The sequence below is a fragment of the Haemaphysalis longicornis genome, unplaced genomic scaffold (assembly GCF_048455015.1).
Source record: "Haemaphysalis longicornis isolate Haplotype H1 unplaced genomic scaffold, Haemaphysalis longicornis Haplotype H1 scaffold_9, whole genome shotgun sequence".
Lineage (NCBI taxonomy): Eukaryota > Metazoa > Arthropoda > Arachnida > Ixodida > Ixodidae > Haemaphysalis > Haemaphysalis longicornis.
This window is the reverse complement of record NW_027526460.1, coordinates 23,418,851-23,439,267: the sequence shown is the minus strand read 5'-3', so window position 1 is coordinate 23,439,267 and position 20,417 is coordinate 23,418,851. Positions and strand designations below refer to the sequence as shown.

The following is a 20,417-nucleotide window of genomic DNA, read 5'->3' as shown; positions in this document are numbered from 1 at the left end:
AAAAACGAGAGAGCAACAAGCCGGCACCTTTTGAGTGAATCGAAATCAGATAGGCATCAGTTTCGCGGGCGCAAAAAGCAGGAAGTGCCCGGAGGACAATACCAAAACCAGCCGCTGCACTCGCGCGGCCGGATGCGTGAGCTATGGACGGCGCACCGCTCCTAAAAAATACAAAAAAAAAAGGAGAAAAGTGCCTCAACAGTTTCGCAGGCGCCCTTGGTCTGCGGCAGGTGCAAGAAGCAAGAGGCGCCCAGTGGGCGTAAGGGGCCTTAGGTGGGCGATACCCAGCGCACCGCCCCTTGTTACCAGATGCGCAAGCGATAGCCGGTGCGCCGCTGAGGTAAATCATAAAAAAATAGAAAGAAGAGCCATCGGCGCAAGAAAATAATTTCACGTATTTCCACAGTGTGGCAGCACATGCCAAGCAAGAGAAGTTGGCGAAAAAGGCGCGCTTTTTGAACATACAAGCGGTGACGTACATGAACGTTATTGACCATTTTGAAGGTGTTTGCAGAGGACGTACATGTACGTCCGTGACCCTGAAAGGGTTAAATACATGTTTTTCTACCATGGTGGCGACACAAGCTCTTTCCAGAAGTCCTAATGAAAGCCCCTTGTGTTGTTGCGCACAGAGCTACGTGGTGTGTGAGCTGCACGACAAGCTGAACCTGCTGTGGTCATTCATCCGGAACCACCTGAAGCAGAAGATCCTCGTCTTCCTGTCCAGCTGCAAGCAGGTGTGTACCCGCTCCCATGGTCCTCCTCGTCCGTTCTCGTGCACGAATCGAGAGTCTGGGAGGACTTGTCCAAGGGACACACAGATTACGACGAGAGCGGGGAATTTCCTCCTGTCAGGAACGGCACAAGGTGGAGCCATCTCTCTGAAGTTTCTTAACAAAGCTGAGATAGTAACTACCTAAAAGGCTTCCTTAGTATATGGAGATATCTCCCAGGAAATTTCAACCATAACCATTCGGTGTAACATATTTTAAACCAATTTTAATCTTTTCACGCACAAGAAAGCGTGGAACGAATACCCTTTCGACATCGGCATCAGCATGACGGATTGAGTGCCTCTCCGTGCGCGTAGCCCCATACTGCCGACATCGCGGTGCTTGTGACGTAGCCGAGGTGCCGGCTGCAGTTGGCACACACTGCTCTGCCTTGTGTATCACGTCACAGTTTTTGGACTGACATCATGTTGCCTAGGTGGACACATCCACACCGGCTGTGGTGCAACGAGAACAGTAACGTCAAGAGCGCTGTCCTGTCATGGTGGCCGCTTCGGTGTTCGTTTCATTGAAACCGAAACTGACACAAATAAATGAGGTCGTTAATAATTACTTCCCCTGCAGTTGACGTTTCATTGAAACCGAAACTGACACAAATAAATGAGGTCGTTAATAATTACTTCCCCTGCAGTTGACCATCTAACATGCCATTCTACGATTACTAGGCTGGTAGGCACCCATAGCAGTGGAAAAAAGTGTAGCACGAAAATTTTGTATCAAGTACTTCTTCAAAGCTTGCCTAGAGGGGACATTGAAGGAGCTTGATGTGAGAAGTCGGGGATACAGGTGAATGGAGGCGTATTTGAGCCACTTGACATTTGCGGGTGACGTCTTGTTCGGTGATTCGAGGGAAGACCTGCAAAAAATGCTTTAGGAAATGTACTCGCGAAGCTGAGCGGTAGGGTTAAAAATATAGATCAATCTAAAGTTATGTTAAAACTCTCCTTTAGCCTAGATGATGAAATACCAGAAGTGGATGAGTATAACTATCTTGGACAAGTTGTCAGTGCTGATTCAGACTATGAGAAAGGAATCTGGCATAAAATTAGTGCGGGCTGAAGAGCATTGGGCAGACTCTGAAGTTACAAACAGTAGGCTACCCCTGTCGCTAAAAAGCATGGCATATAACCAGTGCACACTTCTGGTGGTGACTTGCGGGGCAGAAACTTAGACTTGCCAAACACCTCAAAAGAAAACTTGGGGTGGTCTGCTGAGCTGTATAAAAAAAGGCAGCAGGATTAAAACTTCAGAGGTCTTGGACACAGGAAAAAAACTCTGCTGGAAGACATCCTAGTTGAAATTAAGAGGGATAGGTTTAGTTACACTGGTCATGTGATGCATATTTGGACAGCACAGGATACGCACGGGTAGTAGTCTATGAAGAGAGGCCTTCATCCTGCAGTGGACACAAAAAGGCTAATGATGATCAATAAATGCATAACAGTGTGCACATTTTTATGGCCCCATCGTCGCACATCAGGGGCGGAATTCTCAGTTTTGTCCATTCTGTGTCCATTTCAAGTGAGCCGTGCTGAAAGCGGACAATCGGGTGTGGCACAGCCAAAGCAAGACAAGACTTCAGTTTCTGCGCACATCGTTGATCAGAGGCCTTGCAAGTGCACCTACGTCACGGCTGAAATGGATGTGAAGTGAACATTTTTGAAATTAACGAACTCAATTCCACCCTAGGGCATAGCATTCTCTCATCACACTCTTTGCTTTGTGGCAGATCCTTTACCGGTTGACACCCTTGCGGAACCGACAGTAATCTTCCTTGCTTCCTCTTCAGCAACTATCAAAAGCATGTGCAGCCTTGCTCCTTGAGTATTTTTTTTTATCTCTCTCTGCCCAGGTGAAGTACGTGTACCGAGCCCTGTGCCGCATGAGACCTGGCATGACCATCCTGGAGCTGCACGGGAACATGTTCCAGCTGAAGCGCATGGCTGTCTACGACGAGTTCTGCCGGAAGCAGAGCGCCGTCCTCATCGCCACTGACATCGCCGCTCGAGGCCTAGGTCGGTGCTGGGTTTGCTTGGGGGGCCTCGTTAGGCAGTGGCCAGAAGCTGGCTGCACGTACCCTGCCTTGTCACTCATCTCAGTTGCATTTTAAACACCATGGACTCGATACTGCTGCTTTCATTCCTACCTTCAGTTGCACCACGATGTGGAGCAAATCATTCGTGGGTTGTTAGCCGAAGTTGGGGTGCTATGTGCAACCACAAAGATAACGGCACCTGAAAAGACTGCTAGGGGAATGCCACTCACGATCAGAACATGTGCAGTGTGGCGCTGTATTCGTAAACCGTTTTCATTGCGGGCACTTAGTTGTTGTTTTTATGCATATGCACTGTGGTGGCACTGGCACAGCATGCTTCGACAAGTTGCTGGATCATGGCCGGTATGTGGTTTGCAGATTTCCCGGCTGTCAACTGGGTGCTTCAGTATGACTGCCCCGAGGATGTCAGCACCTACATTCACCGAGCTGGAAGAACGGCCAGGTCGGTGCAAGCTCATCGTGGGTCCACCATTTTTACCAGACCAACGTTGCATGGAAGCCTCTTTTTGGTAGTTTTTCTGCCTTGCCTGTTGGGTGTCGGTTTTCCTCTTCTGGTTGAAATTAAAGCTGCTGCTGTTTGGGCATGGTAGAAGCCAAGTGCTTGGACACCCTTCAAGTGTAGTAAAATTTGAGCAGCACAATTACTGAATATTTACCTGTGCAAAGCCTGACCGCTAGCTTCGACTTTTCAGTGGCCACGTAATAGGCTTAGATAATAGTGTCCTGAAGAATCATGGGTGAGAGAATGGGTGGCATGTACGTTAGCACTTCGTCCATTGCATCGGCGGCCCCGCAGCTCAAACAGGATGGATCAAGGAAGGTCGTGCAGCATCACACCATTTTAACTCTTGGCTTCTTATCATCTGCATTTCTCATTTTCTTTTACTCACCTATAAAAGTGCCTACAGAGAAAAGGGTAGCTGGCAGTCGCCAGCCTTATCCGTTCCCTTACCCAGCAACGGACATTCATAAACCAGCTACCTTTCATCCGCCCCATTTTACATACTTTGTAAACTGGTTGTAAAGTGTCACCTGAAAGTGCAATGCAAGTGTGCAAAAACTGGAATGTAGAATTTATGTCACATTTTGTTTCTTTCCCGTAAAGAATGTACCACCACACAAGTCTGCACAAACTCGTGTTTTTCAAGGCTGTTGGTTATGAAGGTCTTGCATAAGATAATATGATGACCAGCATTGCAAGTATTTAATAGAATCTTCAACTCGCTTGTAATGAGGTTTTGTATGCTGTTTTTTTTTTCTTAATTATCAGTTTGCCCTTTGTTGTTTCGATTGCAACGCTTGTTTGTGAAGGCTGCAGCCTGTCAGATGGTGGAGTGTCCCACACAGTTCATTCTGTTTGACAACACTTGGCTGCGGTGAGTGCACATGCGGACCCCTTGCATGCAGGTTTGAAAAAGACGGCGAGGCGCTGTTGATCCTGCTTCCATCTGAGGAGTCTATGGCAGAGCAACTGACCAACAACAAGATACCCATATCGAAGATACAGTGAGTGCCAGCAGCATCCATCCTTTCTTTGCGTGGAACGAAAAAGGGCCGTTCTGGGATGCTGTAAGGATGGGTGAATGCTTCTCTTTGTGAGGAACAAGGGTGGACCTGTGGTCCCCTCTCTGCTGTCGGCCATTCTTAGTAAAAAAGATAAGTACAGGCTGATAAATGTTATCAGGGACACAACTGGATAAACACAATATCCTGTTGTTGTTTTTTCCTCTTTTTCATGCTGCAAAAACAGGTCTGCAATGGAAGAGGTTCTGTAAAAAGTTACTCCTGGAATGTATTTTGCCTCTTCCGTGTAACGGGTTTTTAGGAAAACATAACCCTTTCTGGTGGGGCCTGTTTCTGCAGCACAGATCTTTAATAATGGGCTTAAAGGGTCTATGGAAAACAAAATACAAGTCTCGCTCATTAAAAGATTCTGTTGTCCCGATAGCAATGGCACCCTTTTTATTGTCAATTTCCAACAAGTAATGGAGATATGTAAGCAGATGAGGCAGTGGCAACTGCCCAGCCACTTTCGGGCGATTTTTCTCTCACAGCTCTGAATCTCATTTGCACGGTTGGTAAATGTGTTTTTTGCGCTGGCCCGGCTGCATCACTCCCGCCAATATTGCGTCACTGTAGCGCAAAATTGAAAACCTTTTCGATATTTCTTGTGTTTTTTTTGTTAAAAGACATCTGTCGTTGCTGGAATGGAGCTGAGAAATTTACCAAAGGCTAGTTCTTTCAGATAGGACAAAGGTGTGTTTAGTTTTCATGGCCCCTTAATAAAAAGTGTGGCCTCACTCATGGAGGGCAGTGTCTTGCAGCAGTGCACTCGAAGAAGCCCTTTGACTGCTCAGCAGTGTACTCGAAGGAGCCCTTTGACCCCCCTCCCTTGTGCTGCCTGTTTGGACGTGGTGCAGGGTGAATCCGAGGATGCTGCGGAGTATACAGATCAAACTGGAGGCCATGTGCGCTCGGGACGTGGCACTCAAGGAGTGTGCCCAGAGGGTGAGTGGCCCCCCTTGCCTTGACGATAGGCTTGCTCAGCACCACTGTTTCGGCCCGGAGTCCTCGCTTTGCTGTGACTACCGTGAAGTTCTGAGTGAACGCCCACCTTAAAACATCGTCCACCCCTAAAATTGATGGCTTTAGCACCGATGAGGGAACAAAATAAACGTGAATCATCTATTCATGTGTTGATGCGCTCACTTATTTGGCCTTTCCACACTTGAGGCAAAAGTTCACTCATCTGGTATTTTTTCTTGATTTCTCCGCGGTTTTGGTTGGCGGTGCAGCCACTTTTCAGTTTTTTGCACCTGACTCGAAAGATCGCCCAACCTGTATTTCTCACTTGATATCTCTGTACTTTGGGTGGGCGTTCTTTTGGAACTTTACAGTAGGTCGACCCTTTACAGTGCAGTGCATCGGCTGGGAGCATTTGTGCCCCGTTTTCTACCATTAGGAAGGCTACTTGAGGGAATGGTGATCGTTTGCAGAGAGGCGTAGTTTTGTTCATCTCTTACGTGAGGCTGTATTGTGTAGTTCAAATCATGTGATCCTTTATTTTAGTGGTTAGAAGAGCTAGTTGATTGATAGATTTTTCAGAGCAATGCGTAGCGCAGTGTGGAAGGTTGACAGATGTATAGTGTTTGTCTGACAGTGTTTGTCTACGTCATAATGTTCCTCTACCTTTTGCCACATCTTTTTGCACTGTGTGTTAAGCCTTGGCTTGTACCTGAACTCTGGAAAAAAAGGAGAGTGCAAGTTTACCTTAGGGCTTGGTTTTGTTCCAGCCTTCAAAAATTTTTATCTTTACTTTTTTCAGTCCTTATATTTTTAAGGCGTTATTTTGGTGCAGTAAATAGTCTCAAAATCATTTAATGCTGCCTTGCGGACGTAAATCATGTCAGTGAGGCGTTGCTAGAAGAATTGCACATTTAAATTCACTTTTCTTGTGAAAGAAGCATAAAAATAGGCCGAAAGGACACAGGAGTGGTGCACAGTGTAAGCTTTGCTCTTGTAAAGTGACATAGGAAATGGTGGCTCTGTTCAGTGCCCCTTAGAAAAAAAAATGGTTTCCAGCTGCCATGTTGGAACAGTGACTGGGCCCTTTCTGGTCTATTGTCGGGCCCTACCTGAAAACGCAACATGGCCACAGCGGTCCATTGTCAGGTTCCGCCTGACTTGAATGTTCAAGGTTAAATTTCACGGTTTTCCTCACTGCAATGCGCTTGTGCTCTTTGTATACATGATGCGCCATCTCTTGGGGGACAAGTGAACTTTGTATGTAGAGGTTTACTTCTTCTTGCGCAAGGGTGCAGCACAATGTTTAGCACGGGCCTTTTGAATCCCAGAGGATTTCACGTGCGTGCTGTTCGCTGAAAAGCATGGCCACTTCCTCATTGCGGGCATTTTACGGTGGTGCACTTAGGGAAAGTGATTGGGACTTCAGTGAGGAAGAGAATTACGTGCCTCCGTCAGTCAGTGATGTTTGTAGCGATAGAAAAACAAAAGGAGGGAGGAGGGACATTTCTGTTTTTCTGCAAAACCTGCAGTAAAAATACACTGGCCTGCACCCAGGAGATAGCCTTGAGTAGTTTTGCACGCTGCTCAAATATCGCGAAAGGAGTTGCAAGCAGCATGCTGGAGAAAAATAAATATTCTGTGAGTTCTTCTTGCACAGTTTGTCTTTTTGTTCGCGGTGCCAGAAATCGGCAAAGCATTTTTGGACCAGAACGGCCGTTGGACCGGAAAGGGTTCAGTGTTGAGGAAGTTGCTTCTCTTTTGATAAAATTTTGCTGGCATACTGTCTTCCTAATAAATTCGTCAGAAAGTCGGGCAGTTCTAGTTCCATTTCGAAAAGAATTTTCTACCTGGCTTTATTTGAACTGTGCTGAGCTGCAGTGTATCGTGTCTTGCTGCAGTGCTTTACCGCATACGTGAAGAGTGTGTTCCTGATGAAAGACAAGACCGTGTTCGATGTGGCCAAGCTGGACTTGGACGCCTTTGCCAGGTGAGCTCTCTGGCCGTGGTGGAGTGGTACAAAAGGGCCTTTGCCAGGAATGTGTGTCACCTGAGACTGGTATGGAATAGCATTCTGTGTGTGCTTAGAGTGCATTAGTTGTGCTGTCGGCGGGATGCAAAACATGAAAAAAAAGCGAAGGGTGAATTTTCGACATGTTGCAAGCACAGGCGATGCATTTCCTACTTGATATGCGGTCACTCTCACAAACTAGTGGGAAGGATAGCAGGTTCTGTGTACTCGTGGTGTGGTTGTCTGAGAAACCTTGTCTGGCTCTTCTACTCCATACAAAAAAAAGGACCACTCCTTTTGCACAGCACGTTATCCACAACTGGCATGCTGTACTGTCTTTTCGAACGCAGGCTTCTCTTCCAGGGCTGAAAATGTCACGGGACTTTTTTGCGGTCACAAGCCACAAGCAGGCCTTGGTTGCTTCCAGGAAACACAATATGGGGCAGGGTGCATTGTCCATAAAGGGAGGGGCAGTCTCAAGAACACACCATGTAGAACTGTTTCACTTGTACAGCTCGAAGTGAACAATAGCACAAGGTAGCTGAGTGCCGTGCTGACAGTCGTACCAAAGCCTTCGTCGAGTCTCTTTCCCGTTGGCCTGGCTTTGCCGGACGTCTGTTTTGCCTCGTACCCGCCGCGACGGCTCAGTGGCTAAGGCGTTGTGCTGCTAAGCACGAGGACGTGGGTTCGAGTCCCAGCCGCGGCAGCTGCTTTTCTGATGGAGGCGAAAAGCAGAAGCGCCCATGTGTACGAGATTTCGCCGCATGTTAAAGATCCCCAGGTGGTCAAAATTAATCCAGAACCCTCCACTACGGCGCACCTCATCGCCTGCGTTGCGTCGTCGCATTATCACCCTACAATCGATCAATCAATCTTTTTTGCCTCGGACACTATTAGGGGGGGCGAACTGAATCGCAGGGTGTCCTTTTTGTTCTCACGGTGGCTTGAACTGAGCCAGAAACGAATTCACAAAAATCACCTTTAACTGTTACCCCCATGACTTTTGCCAGTTGATCGCTATGTGGTGCCTGGGTGCCTAGTGCCCATCTTCCCTGTTCTTTGTCCCCCTTTTCTTGGTGAAGTGCCTGCACCAAAGAGGGTGCTAAGTGAACCGTTGCTCTGGCTCACGGCTCCCTAGATTGTACTGGCACTAAGTGTGTGAAGCACACTTGAATGTAGTACCGGATCCACCGTGACTCCCTGTCCTTGGTGTTTTTATTGCACTGCGCACAACTTTTCTAGTGGTGAAGCTCATGCCCTGTAATTCCTGCTCAAGGCACAAGCCCAGTGCGAGGAGACTTACTTGCTGTTATTGCGGCATTACTGCAGCCGTGTGACAGCTTGGCGTTTGCAGGCCCGGTTGTATAGCATGGTCTGGTGAAGGTGTAGAAAGGGTCATAGGGTGTGCTTTTCCCTCCTTTGGCTGCAGGTCCTTGGGTTTGGCCGTGGCACCCCGAGTGAGGTTTGTCCAGAAGCACCTGAAGCAGGCCAAGGCGGCCCAGGAGAAGAAGCAGCAGAAGGCTCAGGAACAGCGAGAGAGTGGCTCTTCAGCTCCCGCATTACTGCCCAAGAAATCCAGATCCACTGCCCTGTTTGAGGCACAGGATGAGAGCGACGACTCGGACCTGGGCGACATCTTTACAGTCAAGAGGACAGTCACGTACCAGTCCGAGGTGGGCAGCGTCCCCAGCTTCCTTTGTTACGGCGGCAGTGTTTAGCTTGTGAGGAAAAACCGTCACTGCTGGTGAGACTGTGCCTAGTGCTACGAGAACAACATGTCCGGTACCCTCTCTGAGGACTTGCATGTTCTTACAAAAGCACCCACTGTAGGTTACTCTTTGAGCCAGGGTTAGGCTTGAAAGGGCAGTAAGGATAGATGACAAATCTATCCAAGTTGGTGGTCAACCAGTAACTCTGCACTCTGGGCCGTTGTTGCATAGTAAGGGAGAACATGTGGCTGCGTGTTGCGAACATGTTTGCACTTGCCATGTTGCTTGGCAGATTATATTCACCAATTGACGTTTACATGCTGGTCAGCTGTTAGTTATTACCCTAAAGGGAAGGGAAGATGAACGTCATTGAAAAGAAATCCCGAGTCAGTCGGTTGTTCATTGCATGTGTGTGCGTGCATACAAGAAGAGAGCTTAGGACAGACAGCGCCAAGACATGCACAGCCTCAATGGAATGCATACACCTGAGCATACTGGTAGTGTGGATGCCTGTCAAATCAAGGGAATTATAGTGAAAACGAAAAGAAATATAATTATGCTCTCTTTTTACCACATTTTTGCCCTTTCGTGCTTTTTCAAAAGCACCGTGCTCTAGCTCTCACCAACGCCCTCGCCACTGGTGAGCTCACTGAGCTTTGCCTAATATTGTGCTTGCTGGGGGGGCAGGTGGTGAGCATCTTGGCCTTGAACGTAATACTGTTGTCCTCAAGAAATGCTCGCTATGGTTTTGTCCAAGTGCCCTCGTATCCTTGCAGGACGACGGTGCAGAAGAGCCCCTGGGTGACGACGAAGAGGGCAAGAAGAAGAAGAACAAGAAGCCCCTGACCAAAGTGGCCGCGGCCAAGAAAGCGCTCAAGAAACGAGTGGTGCCAAACACCAAGCTGGTGTTTGACGAGGAAGGCGAGGTAAGGTTCCTTCTCCTCGACTTTCGCGCTGTTGCAAGGCAGGGCAGGAATTGCTGTTGTGAAAACCAGACACGGGGAAGGGGCAGCCACTCCCTCCCCTCTGTCAGCCAAGCTGGAAGCTGGGCCTCCTGTTGAAAGATGAGGTTTCTAATTGTGCCCTTCGTTAACGGGAAATGATGCTGCCATTGCCTAGGCAAGGCAGTGGCAGCACTCCCTGCATGAAGTCGGCATGGTCTAGCAAAGAGGCCCATAGCCTAGTAAGGCCCAACATTGCACGGCCTGCGTTGGACTTTAGCACTTGCTCGGGTACTTTCCTACCACTGGCCTGCCAGTTTTAAGTCTTGCTCAGTCTCAGTTGGGCAACTATCGTAGCTTGGCACCTCCCCCACCTAGTAGGTCATGACCATGATTGATCCCTCACGGTTTACTACCCTGGCGGTGGGCTGTTCCTTCCTTCCAGTGGGGCCATGTACAACAGCCCTGCGCTACTGCTTCACACCTGTTGGTTGTTGTTGTTGCCGCAACGTGGTGGTGGTGGTGGTGGTCATACACTGCGTGCGGTGTGGTGTCCCTCTTTTTCATTGCAGGCTGTGGAGGGCCTGAACGTCCAGAAGGCGGGCGTCATCCGGGACCTGCTGAAGGAGGAGAAGGCGCCCTGCGGCATCGACCTGGCCGTCTCCAAGAAGATCCTCGAGGAAGAGGACAAGTTCGACAAGCAGCGCTTCCGCGAGAGGATCAAGGCCATGCACAGGGTGCGGCCACCGATTCTCTCCTCACTGCAAGCACTTGACAGAGAGCGGTCTCTCCGAACAGGTTCAGGTGTTTGGATCACCTGAACCTGTTCACATCGCCAAGCAAAGAGGACAGTTAACGAAAGCATGCTTTGCTGCTTGTCTGATTGCTACTTGTGTAATTAGCATGCTAAAATTACTCATGTAGGCCTCGGTACGTGTCTTCAACGCACGTTTTGAAGTAAAAAACCACAATGCATTCACTAGTTGGGTTAGCTTTAGTCGGCAATAGTCACTGAGCTGTGGTAGCAGAGGGGCTACATGCTTGTATTGCATTCTGAAGGCCCTGTGTTCGATTTTTGTCCAGACCCAGACGTTTATTTTCAACTCGATTACTTTAACCTTTTCTCTTTGCATCATCTGCGTGCGTCATCTGCCATTTTGTCTCGGTTACGCCGGATTTCCGACCTACCGAGCTGTCTATCACTTTCATACGAATAATAAGATGCAGTGGCTGTCGTCTCGCTTCTCATTAACGTGGGGAAGTAAGTGAGGGTGTGATATCACTCCTCGAGAGACAGCGATGGGCGAGTAGGCAGGAGAGTTGAGTCACATGCTAGGTTGTCTCTTGAGCAGTGGGATTGTGATCCCAGTCTTGAAGGGGATGCGTTATGTCCACGGAATCCGCGGCGGGATCTTCACATGAGGAAAGACAGTGCTGTGTCACCTATTCCTCTCTCATTATGAGGACTGCATTGATGAGGGGGGGTGTGTGGGCATCCAGTGCTACTCCTCTTGTCACACCGTGTTCTTACCAGGTCCCTCGAAAAAAGTAACTGAGAATTATTTTCCTTGCAGGAGAAACGGCTGAAAATGAAGCAGGAACGGAGAGAGGAGAGGGGCGAGGATGCCGGAGCAGAATTGGTAAGGAGGAGGTCTCTCCGCTGCAAGGCGCCCTTGTGCAACGGTTGCCGTGACAACGCATGTGATTGCGCAGTGCAGTCTAGGGGCTTGATGAGAATTGTTCATTGCGTTAGGTGATACCCTAAAGCTGCGCCATTTCCGAGTTTGTGAGGCTTCCTTTAGAAAAATTATATTTTTACTGTGCTGTAAAAAAAATGTTTGGCTGTTTTGAAGGTGAAGAGCATTCAATGTAAATACTAAGTTGTGAATTATAGGTCAAAATGGCATAATTGATACTATTTTCAACTACTTATAGTAAAAAATATTGTCCTACCTAGGACAGTTGAATGCTTTTGTGTTGCTTGCCTATGCATTATGCTGCTTGGGTCATAAAAGTCCCCCAGAGGGAAGTGAACTCTAGAAGAGCATCTGATGCACCAAAGGAAGGGGCAGAAACTTGTCGAGGGCAGTCAATGACACCAGGGACTGTGGTAGCTGCTAGGAGTATGAGCAACTCCAGTAACTAAAAGCCATTTTCACTGTATTCATGGCACTGCTTTGTGGTAAATGGACGTATTTTGACGCAGCCATACATTTTGCAGTCCTTGAGGTATTCTTGATGGGTGAAGTAGTTTGGCTTTTTTTTTATTTATGCTGGTTTTATTAATATATGGCATGGCTGAAAAATGCCACAAGTCTAGGTAGAGCCCGTAGTGGGGAGTGCACCCTTTAGCTTTAAGAAATGGAGGAGTTTGCAGCAGCATTGCCCAAGACAGTGAAGGACCGCTCAGCCTCGTGGCGCGAGTGGTCAGTGCTCTCACAGACTCCGAGCGTTCAGCCAGGCCTCACCACCGCTGGCTTGTCACCTGCTACCTTCTACCTGAAATACATGTGCTGTACTGTGGCTCGGCATTTCCATTGTCTAGAGCTGCTACAAGTTAAAAAAAACTAGGGGTGTGCGAATATTCGAAACTTCGAATATTCGATTCGAATTTTTTGGTATTCGATTCGATTCGAACGACACTTTTATTGTTCAAAATATTCGAACCACCCAAAACTAAAAAAAAAAAAAAAAAAAAAAAAAAATTCAGAGCGTGTCTGTATCGGTGTTTATTTACAGTGGACTCTCGTTGATACGATTCTGGGGCTGCGAATTTCGGGATGATACGAATTTCCGAAAAGTCCCGGCGAAATTGCATCGTTTGCAATGGGAAAAATTTCGGCTGTTACGAACGGACCTGCGCGGCCCGGTGGAAGGTACGAACGAGCCGGCGAGGCACCCGACTGCTGAACGAGCAAGTGACGGCTCTCGCTCCCCTGTTTGTCACTCTTTCTCCAGAAACGGCCGGGCTGTTGTTTTCTGCTCGCGAAAACGCTCTGCGCACGCCCAACGCGCTGACACCGCCGCGAAACCACCCCCACGCTGCGCGCGGCGCGGCCGGCGACGTCAACATGGCGTCGGCTCCAGCCGCGAAGTGGCGCGGGCGCTCGAGCGACCGCTTCTAACCGCTCTTTAAAATGCGGCTCAAGGGAGACACGAAGTTGCTTGTGCGGTAAAGGAGCTGATAATTCATGCGATAACGGTACTATAAAACATCATCTGCGCCGCTAGTAAAAGCGCCCATAAAATATTTGCCGGGGTGCTAAGCCTAACCGTCTCTGGCGGAGCCAAGCCGGCTGTCTCGATCTCATCGCAAGTAGTCAGGCTCCTCCATTCTGCCGCGCGCGTCGTGCGTCATTTTCTGACCGAGGTAGGCGCTACCGCGGGCGCGAAATCGTCGATGTGGGCGTGAAAATACAGCGCTCGCAGAGCCGAGGCGAGCGAATCGCGTGCAAAACCGCACCATGCGGTTCACGCTTGGTTGTTGCGGTGTGTAGCGAGCTTGGGCAGAGCGAGTGAGAAGACGAGCGCGAAGCTTTACGTGCTCCAGAAAGGACTGCTTTGCGACACGGGGGTTAAAAAAAGCAGAAAAATCACGAATTTCTTCACGCGAAAGTAGGAAAAGAAATAAACGAAAACTTTTTTCAGCGCTAAATTTTTTGGTCTGTGTTGGTTCATACGAATTTCGGATGATACGAATATTTTTCGCAGTCCCGCGAGATTAGTATAATCAAGATTTTACTGTATCAGCGCGCGGCAATGTGCACGGGCTCGGGCATGCCAGCTACTAGTGTCTCAAGTGAGCGGCTGTTTTCGATATCTGGTAAAGTGGTGACGAGCAGGAGGTTGTCACTGCTCCCCGAACATGTCGAGCAGTTAACCTTTCTCCATGTTAACATTTAAGTGAGTGCAGACCTTAATCTGTTGAGTGCAATGGTATTGTGTAATTCCTAATTTTACTTTGTGCGATTTGTTGTGCAATAAAGTTGCAGTTTTTGTGTCTCTAGATGGTGAAAACATTAATTTTACAAAAAACCATAAGTATTCGTATTCGAAAAATATTCGAAAAATATTCGATTCGATTCGAACTTTGTTTTTATTATTCGAATTCGCTTCGAAATTAAAAAATTGATATTCGCACACCCCTAAAAAAACAATGTAGGACCACGTCACCTGGAGCCATACCCGTAGGTGAACATGAGAGGTCTGCTAATTGCATCTCCCTAGCACATTTCATCAGAATGCCGGGCTCCCCACGAGTAATCAGCATGCAGTCCTCCCTAGAAAGGAAAATTACTGTACGTAGTACGTATTGGAGTCCAATGTTGTTTCACCCATTAGTGCCACTCCCAGTGTGCCCACCAGATTTTATCAGTGAGAAGCTTGCCCTGATCATTCGGGGCCACGAGGATTGGCCAGCTGGACACGAGGCGTTTTCTTCTTCTCGGGCAGGCTGCTGGAAGTGGGGAAGAGGACGCTGATGACAGGGGTGTGGCCGGGCCTAGCTCTGCAGAGTCCTCCAGCTCAGAAGAGGAGGACGTGCCGCCCAAGCAGAGGTGGGATGCTGGTTTCTTTTGTTATCTCAAAAATATTTGTTTATACACCAACTCATGTACAGTTTATTAGAGTTCCAATGCCCAGAGGCAGAGACTCTCTGGGCATTGGAACTCTACTTGGTCAACTTTTTATGCTGTAGGAGAAGCGGACAGGCTATATCGTAGTCAAAAGCAGTTGAGAAAGTAATGGGTAATTTTCATGAAATTACTGGCCTATTACATCGCTAAATTACCAACACTCAAAAGTAATTTAATTACTGTAATTTCATTACTGCCAATTCTGGTGTGCACGGCCTCAGCGAGCATCCCTTTGTGAAACCATACATGATGGCATCACCAAGACTCGCGTCACGAAGGATGGGATGATAATGAGAAGCAGCTAAGTGGACACTGCGGTAGAATGCTAGGGATCTGGAAACCAGGGGAAAACATGGGCCTCATGAGGGCCAGGATTAGGAGGTAGTAGCAGGCGGAATCATTATTCACCATAATTCACCAAGCATTCATGCACACAACACAAATACTGTACATGGGTGTACATGAGTGTACGCATCATGTGTATGCGCCTTCAAAGTCTCTCAATCCCTCAAATTATGGGAAAGATATTTCCCCGAACTGATGCAGTGTGGGCACAGTGCGCAGCCACACACTATTTCTCTAGCCAAGAGAATGCTCATGCTGCGTTAGAGGTAGTCTACAAGCTTCAAACGATGTTCGTTGAGTCACTACTGAAAAAAACTGCGTGTAGACTTTCATCACCGATTAAACCCATTTGAAATTGGCATAAATGTCCTAAACCTTGTCACTCATATGTTCCACATATGCCAGTCCACGTGTTCTGCTTAGTGCAGTGCTCCATGTAAGTACTTCATTAAATGAGCTTCATCTAATGCGAACTCTGCTTAATTCAAACAAGTTCTTGTTCCGTCTCAAGTTTGAATTAATGAAATTCAACTGTATAAGCAAAACAAACATTAGTACAAAAAAATTTTACACAGTGTCTCAGTACAGCTCCTGTGGGTTGTTTACCGCACTGCACCCATTGCACTTCTATGAATCATGCTTTCCACTGCTTCAGAATGCACTCCTGGCTGCTCCGATTACTGTTCTGAAGTGATTGTAGCTGAGCTTCATTTTTGGAACTGCTGGCAAGCCGATGACCCTGTTGTCAACTGTGACTGTGTGCAGTTCCAGGGAAAAGCGAGCAGCTGATTCGGAGGATGAGGGTCCAGCTCGGCCGAAGAAGAGAGTGGCGCCCCCTGCTGACAGCAGTGAGGAGGAAGAGGAGGAGGATGGACCCATGGACACTGGCTTAGACTTGAAGGCCGATGAAGAGCTCGCACTGCGCATGCTGTCGCGCACATAATTTATGATGGATCACTCTCGTGTCAATAAGAGCACCTCACATGGACGCTGCTAAAGCCTGTGTATGCTGTTTTACTGCTGGCTCTAGTTTCTCCACCCCTGCTGCCGCTTGACAGCCGAAGCTTGGGTCACAGCTTGGAAACACATGCACCAGTGGGTGAGTGAAGTGGGCAACAACCTTTGGAGTCACCGTGCACCATAGACAAAGTTAGTGGCTGTCTTTTTTGGAGGGTTTTCTTTGCGTATATGGGAGGCCAGGCTGGGATTTTGCTTTGCAAGTTTGCTCATGATGCTTAACCATTTGAAGGGCACCGAATTTGTCTGAATGAACTGCCTGTTGTTTGATGCTCGCTGGCTTTTGTAACTGTTTGTTAATCGTTACATGTAATTGTTGCCTCTGAGTTTACCTAAATATCCCATCCATTAAAGAAAAGAATACCAGCATTAATTGTTTGCATTCCCATTTTCCACGCGTATGATGTGGGTTCGATTCCCACCATTGGCTCTTCTGAACTTCTATTTCTGGCAGCTACTTTTTTTTTTTTTTTGCTTTTTTTGGGGGGCAAATAGTGCGACAGACAGGCAGATCAAAATTTCGGCACTCTTTTAGCTCAAAAAGGCTGCCATCTTGGAAAGACATCGTTGCTGCCCGAGAACCATGGCCACATATACTCACTTAACGCATGCCACTCATGCGGCCAATTAGCCAAAAGTGGTGAGGCATTCACTAATGGTGGGTGGTCTTGGTGCCAAAAAATTTGAGGCAGATTCATTCTAGGCACACAAGCACACTGTAATTCCTCTCTCCACATTGCCATTTGGCCCTTAACGGTAAAAGGCACTAATACAGCTTGGTGGACACCTCGTCAACTGTGTATTTAAGACAAGTGAAGAGCAGTTGAGGAACAACTTTATTGGCACAATACCCGCCAAGGACTCGCAGCAGTTGAAGAGGAGAAGCTTCTTCAGGGCTGAAACGTCTTTGCAGTCAGGCCGAAGCATTTAAAATTTGTCACCCTCGCCAGATCGTGTCCGTTGCGAATGCTCGTGGAGGGCTGCTGATAAAAAGGTATGGCCCAGGATGGGAACATAGTACTGCGTCCTGTCCGCGTCACCATCGCGAGGGCTGCCTACATGCTGATGGCCAGAGATGCAGCTGTGTAACACATGGGTACCAAGTTCTTTTTGGCCGGCTTTGAAAAGCTGTTTCCGCATAAAAGTGGTAGCGCTGAGGTGAGATAATGATGAGGAAGGTTAAGCTCTATTACGTTATCGTGGCACACAGATTGCTAACGACACCTACTTTAACCCTTTCAGACGCTATGTACACAATTGTGTACATTTCAATCCTGCGGTTTTTTACAAACAAATACCAAAGCTGAAAGTATTCACTAGTTTAGCATAATTTTGTATCCTTCATCTAATATAGAAGACGTTAGGGCCATCTGGCGGCCAGTAAGAATACTAAGAGCATAAACAAACAAAATGGCGACGCACGCGATGGCTTCAGCGGGTGAATTTTTTGAACTCTCTCCTCATTTTCTCAAAAGACGTGTGGCCCTAGAAATACAGAAACAATGCATATCACAGCAATGTATACGTATGTGGAAATATTCAGCGCTGCTTGATGCTCTTGACCTCCGTGACGCTATGTGCACAATTCTGTACATGACTGTAAAAAAAGAACTAAGACTGTGTTGGGGTCAGTAACCTGCAAATTCATATTATTTGGCTAGATACAGAGCGTAGAAACCACAAAAAAAAATTGTAAGAGGAAATAGCGAGCGGCGTCTGAAGGGGTTAAGGCAACTTATTGACGGCCGATTTCTGAAATCCATTTATTTTGTCAACGGCAGTCGTTTCGCTATAAGGGAGGACTTCACCGTCAGCGTGTTGAAACCTCAAGCAAATGTTTGAAAGGATAACGTTGCGAATGGTTGTATGCTAGAGTTGGGCGTCGTGAAGGAGGCAAAACAAAAAAAAAAAGGGAGGAAAGGATACGTGCATCGTGTGGTGCCAGAGACGGCTTTAGGGAGCTACTAATTGAAATCCTATTGTTGCGCCCGCTTCTCGGCATAGCACAGGCACCATGCTTGGTCGCCCTCTGTGCCACGCTTGATCTTGGCTTCCCAGCCTTGCTTGAGGCAGTTGTAGTCCTCGGCTGAGAACTCCTGTCGTGAGGAGAAAGAAGTACCACCTATTATTATCATCATCTGCTGTGGAGCGGCTAAATGGTTGTTTCTGTCTGATCCTCCATAACTGAGAACTCTGGAGCGATTTTTGTGGCAACTGCGCAGAGAGAGAAAAGTAAATTCGCGAAACTGGATTTGAACCACGGCCGCAGTTGTTTGTTATAAGTTCAGTTTGTCAATGCAAGTTGGTCACACAACCAGAAGGATTTTCATTCACAGGATATACACACTATTCGGAGATGGTTCTGCATTTTTACCTCCACTTGTGTACTAATTGCCACACTTTCTGCCTATTATTCTATGCCTGATCTTCCGCCCCTTATCTTTTGCGCCAGAAGAGTTTCCACAGGGGAAGGGCCTGTGGCACCTAACTCCCAGTGCCTTACAGGGTGCGCATATTATTCCGAAGCTTAAAGCACTTCTCGCTCCATTCCATGAATCTGCACTTCCCATGCGGAGACGAGCTCAAGCACAGCACAGCATCTGTGCAATCGTCCAGCACAGTTTTACGTAAAGCTAAGGAAGAGTACAGTATTATTATGCTTCTCCTTCGCCCCCTTTTCTCTTTCACTTCGGAATAATGCGTGCCATATGATTTTTTTCGGAGCACACTTCAGCAAAGTGCTAAGTGTTGTCCCCCTTGTGCGGTATACCTTTAGGAACTCGGCTTTTCTGCTCTCCAGCTTCTCCAGCTCCATTCGGAGGGTTCGGACGGTGTCCTCAGTGATGTCGTCCACCTGGACGTTCACGAAGCCCGACTTCTTCAGGAGCTGTGGGAGACACGACAACCGCCACGTGTTTGGTGTCGCTCGTCAAAACGCGGCAGGTTTTGCACCTTGGCATTTCAGTGATCAACTCAGTGGTGCCAGTGGTTTGAAATTCATTTCTTTCCGTTTTAGGTATCTTGCTATAGATTCTATAGCAAGATCTGACGTCTTTAAAAAGCTTTATCCTTCTATAGTATAGAAGGATAAAGCTTTTTAAAGACGTCAGATTACTTAGACTGTGTTATAGCTAAGCAGCATTACATACCTGTTCATACTGAGGGATCGTGAGCAGGTGGTACTGCCGTTGAGCCACGTATCTCTTGAACTCTTCTGAGTACTGTGGCTTGTCCCCCTTGGAGTAGTCGGTGAACACCACCCTTCCTCCGGGCGCGAGCCATTTCTAGAGGGAGTAGAGAAAGCTTAGTTATGAGGCAGCACAGCTAACAAAGCATCTTGTGTACATCGCAATCCTCGTAACTGAGGAACAGTGCACTTCGGCAACTTGGTTGTTTTGCCTAACTGTTGGTGAGTGGTTGACTGACTATACTGGAAAGGTAAGCCAAGAACGATTCATAGAACTTTTGCTGTATGAGCACAGCTATAAGAGTTGCCAAGCTTGTGCAAAAGCTGTAGAGTTCTAATCTGGAACAGTGACCTGATTTGTGATTAGGTTCATAGGTGAGCTGATTGATCAACGATAGAAATCCCATCCATGACATATGTGTCAATTTCCCTTGTAGAATGTGTGCAGAGTAACTGTTTTTCGTTAACGCAAACCTTAAAGAAAGAACTGCTCTTGACCGCTAACACACGGGAACTGAAAGTGCGCTTTGTGAAGAGGCACGTCTGCAGTTCGAGCGCTCTAGCTATTTTTTTTGTAATAACAATTAGCCAGAGAATCCGATTAAAAAAAAAAACTGGAACTAAGGCAACCGATGCACACACAATACGTGCACAGAACAAAACTGCCAAATAACTAAGTTTGGCTCACTGTTCTTCAGCCAACAACAACAACTGCAGCCAACTCACGTGGAACAGTGCGAATAGCTTCTCCTTGTCGGCGATGTGGAGAATGGCGTCCCTGCTGTAGATGAGGTCGAAACTGGCGTCTGGAAACTCCGCCTTCATGACGTCGGACATCTTGAACTGGATCTGTGGGAGGCAGTTATGCGGAATTATTTGGCTGCTTGTACCAGTGAGTGCTTCGGGATAACCGGGCAATGTTTTGATCAAAAATGATATTTCTCATAGAAAATACAAAAAGTGTATATCCTTTCTTTAGTAAGGAATGGGATGGATCACAGGATGTGATGCCGGTATCTCGCTTGTAACGGGAAGCTGTTTGTGTCTTGTGAAATATTGCTACGTGTCCGGCGGCATGTGTGACATATTGCTTATTGTGCTATGTTGGATAATGTTCCCGCTAACCTTTTCGGTTTTGCATGTCCTGCTTTTCAGGCATGCATATAAGCGGCAGCAGCGTAACTTTTTTCAAGTCCTATGTCT

At 47.5% G+C, this 20,417-nt stretch overlaps 2 protein-coding genes across 2 annotated transcripts in view; one reads left to right on the top strand and one right to left on the bottom strand.

Annotated features, from left to right (window-relative positions):
* The window catches only part of LOC144152746 (putative ATP-dependent RNA helicase DDX10), a 32,815-nt gene extending 16,807 nt beyond the window's left edge, over positions 1-16,008 (top strand). The window contains exons 8-19 of the mRNA XM_077684172.1: positions 633-737; positions 2,644-2,806; positions 3,205-3,289; positions 4,255-4,353; positions 5,268-5,355; positions 7,272-7,360; positions 8,811-9,054; positions 9,867-10,016; positions 10,604-10,768; positions 11,606-11,671; positions 14,484-14,587; positions 15,776-16,008. Coding sequence (XP_077540298.1) covers positions 633-737; positions 2,644-2,806; positions 3,205-3,289; positions 4,255-4,353; positions 5,268-5,355; positions 7,272-7,360; positions 8,811-9,054; positions 9,867-10,016; positions 10,604-10,768; positions 11,606-11,671; positions 14,484-14,587; positions 15,776-15,953 — 1,536 coding nt within the window. The 3' untranslated portion in view covers positions 15,954-16,008. The remainder of the gene's footprint in view (positions 1-632; positions 738-2,643; positions 2,807-3,204; positions 3,290-4,254; positions 4,354-5,267; positions 5,356-7,271; positions 7,361-8,810; positions 9,055-9,866; positions 10,017-10,603; positions 10,769-11,605; positions 11,672-14,483; positions 14,588-15,775) is intronic.
* An 837-nt stretch (positions 16,009-16,845) lies between these two features.
* LOC144152747 (uncharacterized) overlaps positions 16,846-20,417 on the bottom strand; it is a 29,368-nt gene continuing 25,796 nt past the window's right edge. The window contains exons 9-12 of the mRNA XM_077684173.1: positions 19,941-20,063; positions 19,177-19,311; positions 18,798-18,914; positions 16,846-18,123 (exon numbers count right to left, since the gene is read on the bottom strand). Coding sequence (XP_077540299.1) covers positions 18,004-18,123; positions 18,798-18,914; positions 19,177-19,311; positions 19,941-20,063 — 495 coding nt within the window. The 3' untranslated portion in view covers positions 16,846-18,003. The remainder of the gene's footprint in view (positions 18,124-18,797; positions 18,915-19,176; positions 19,312-19,940; positions 20,064-20,417) is intronic.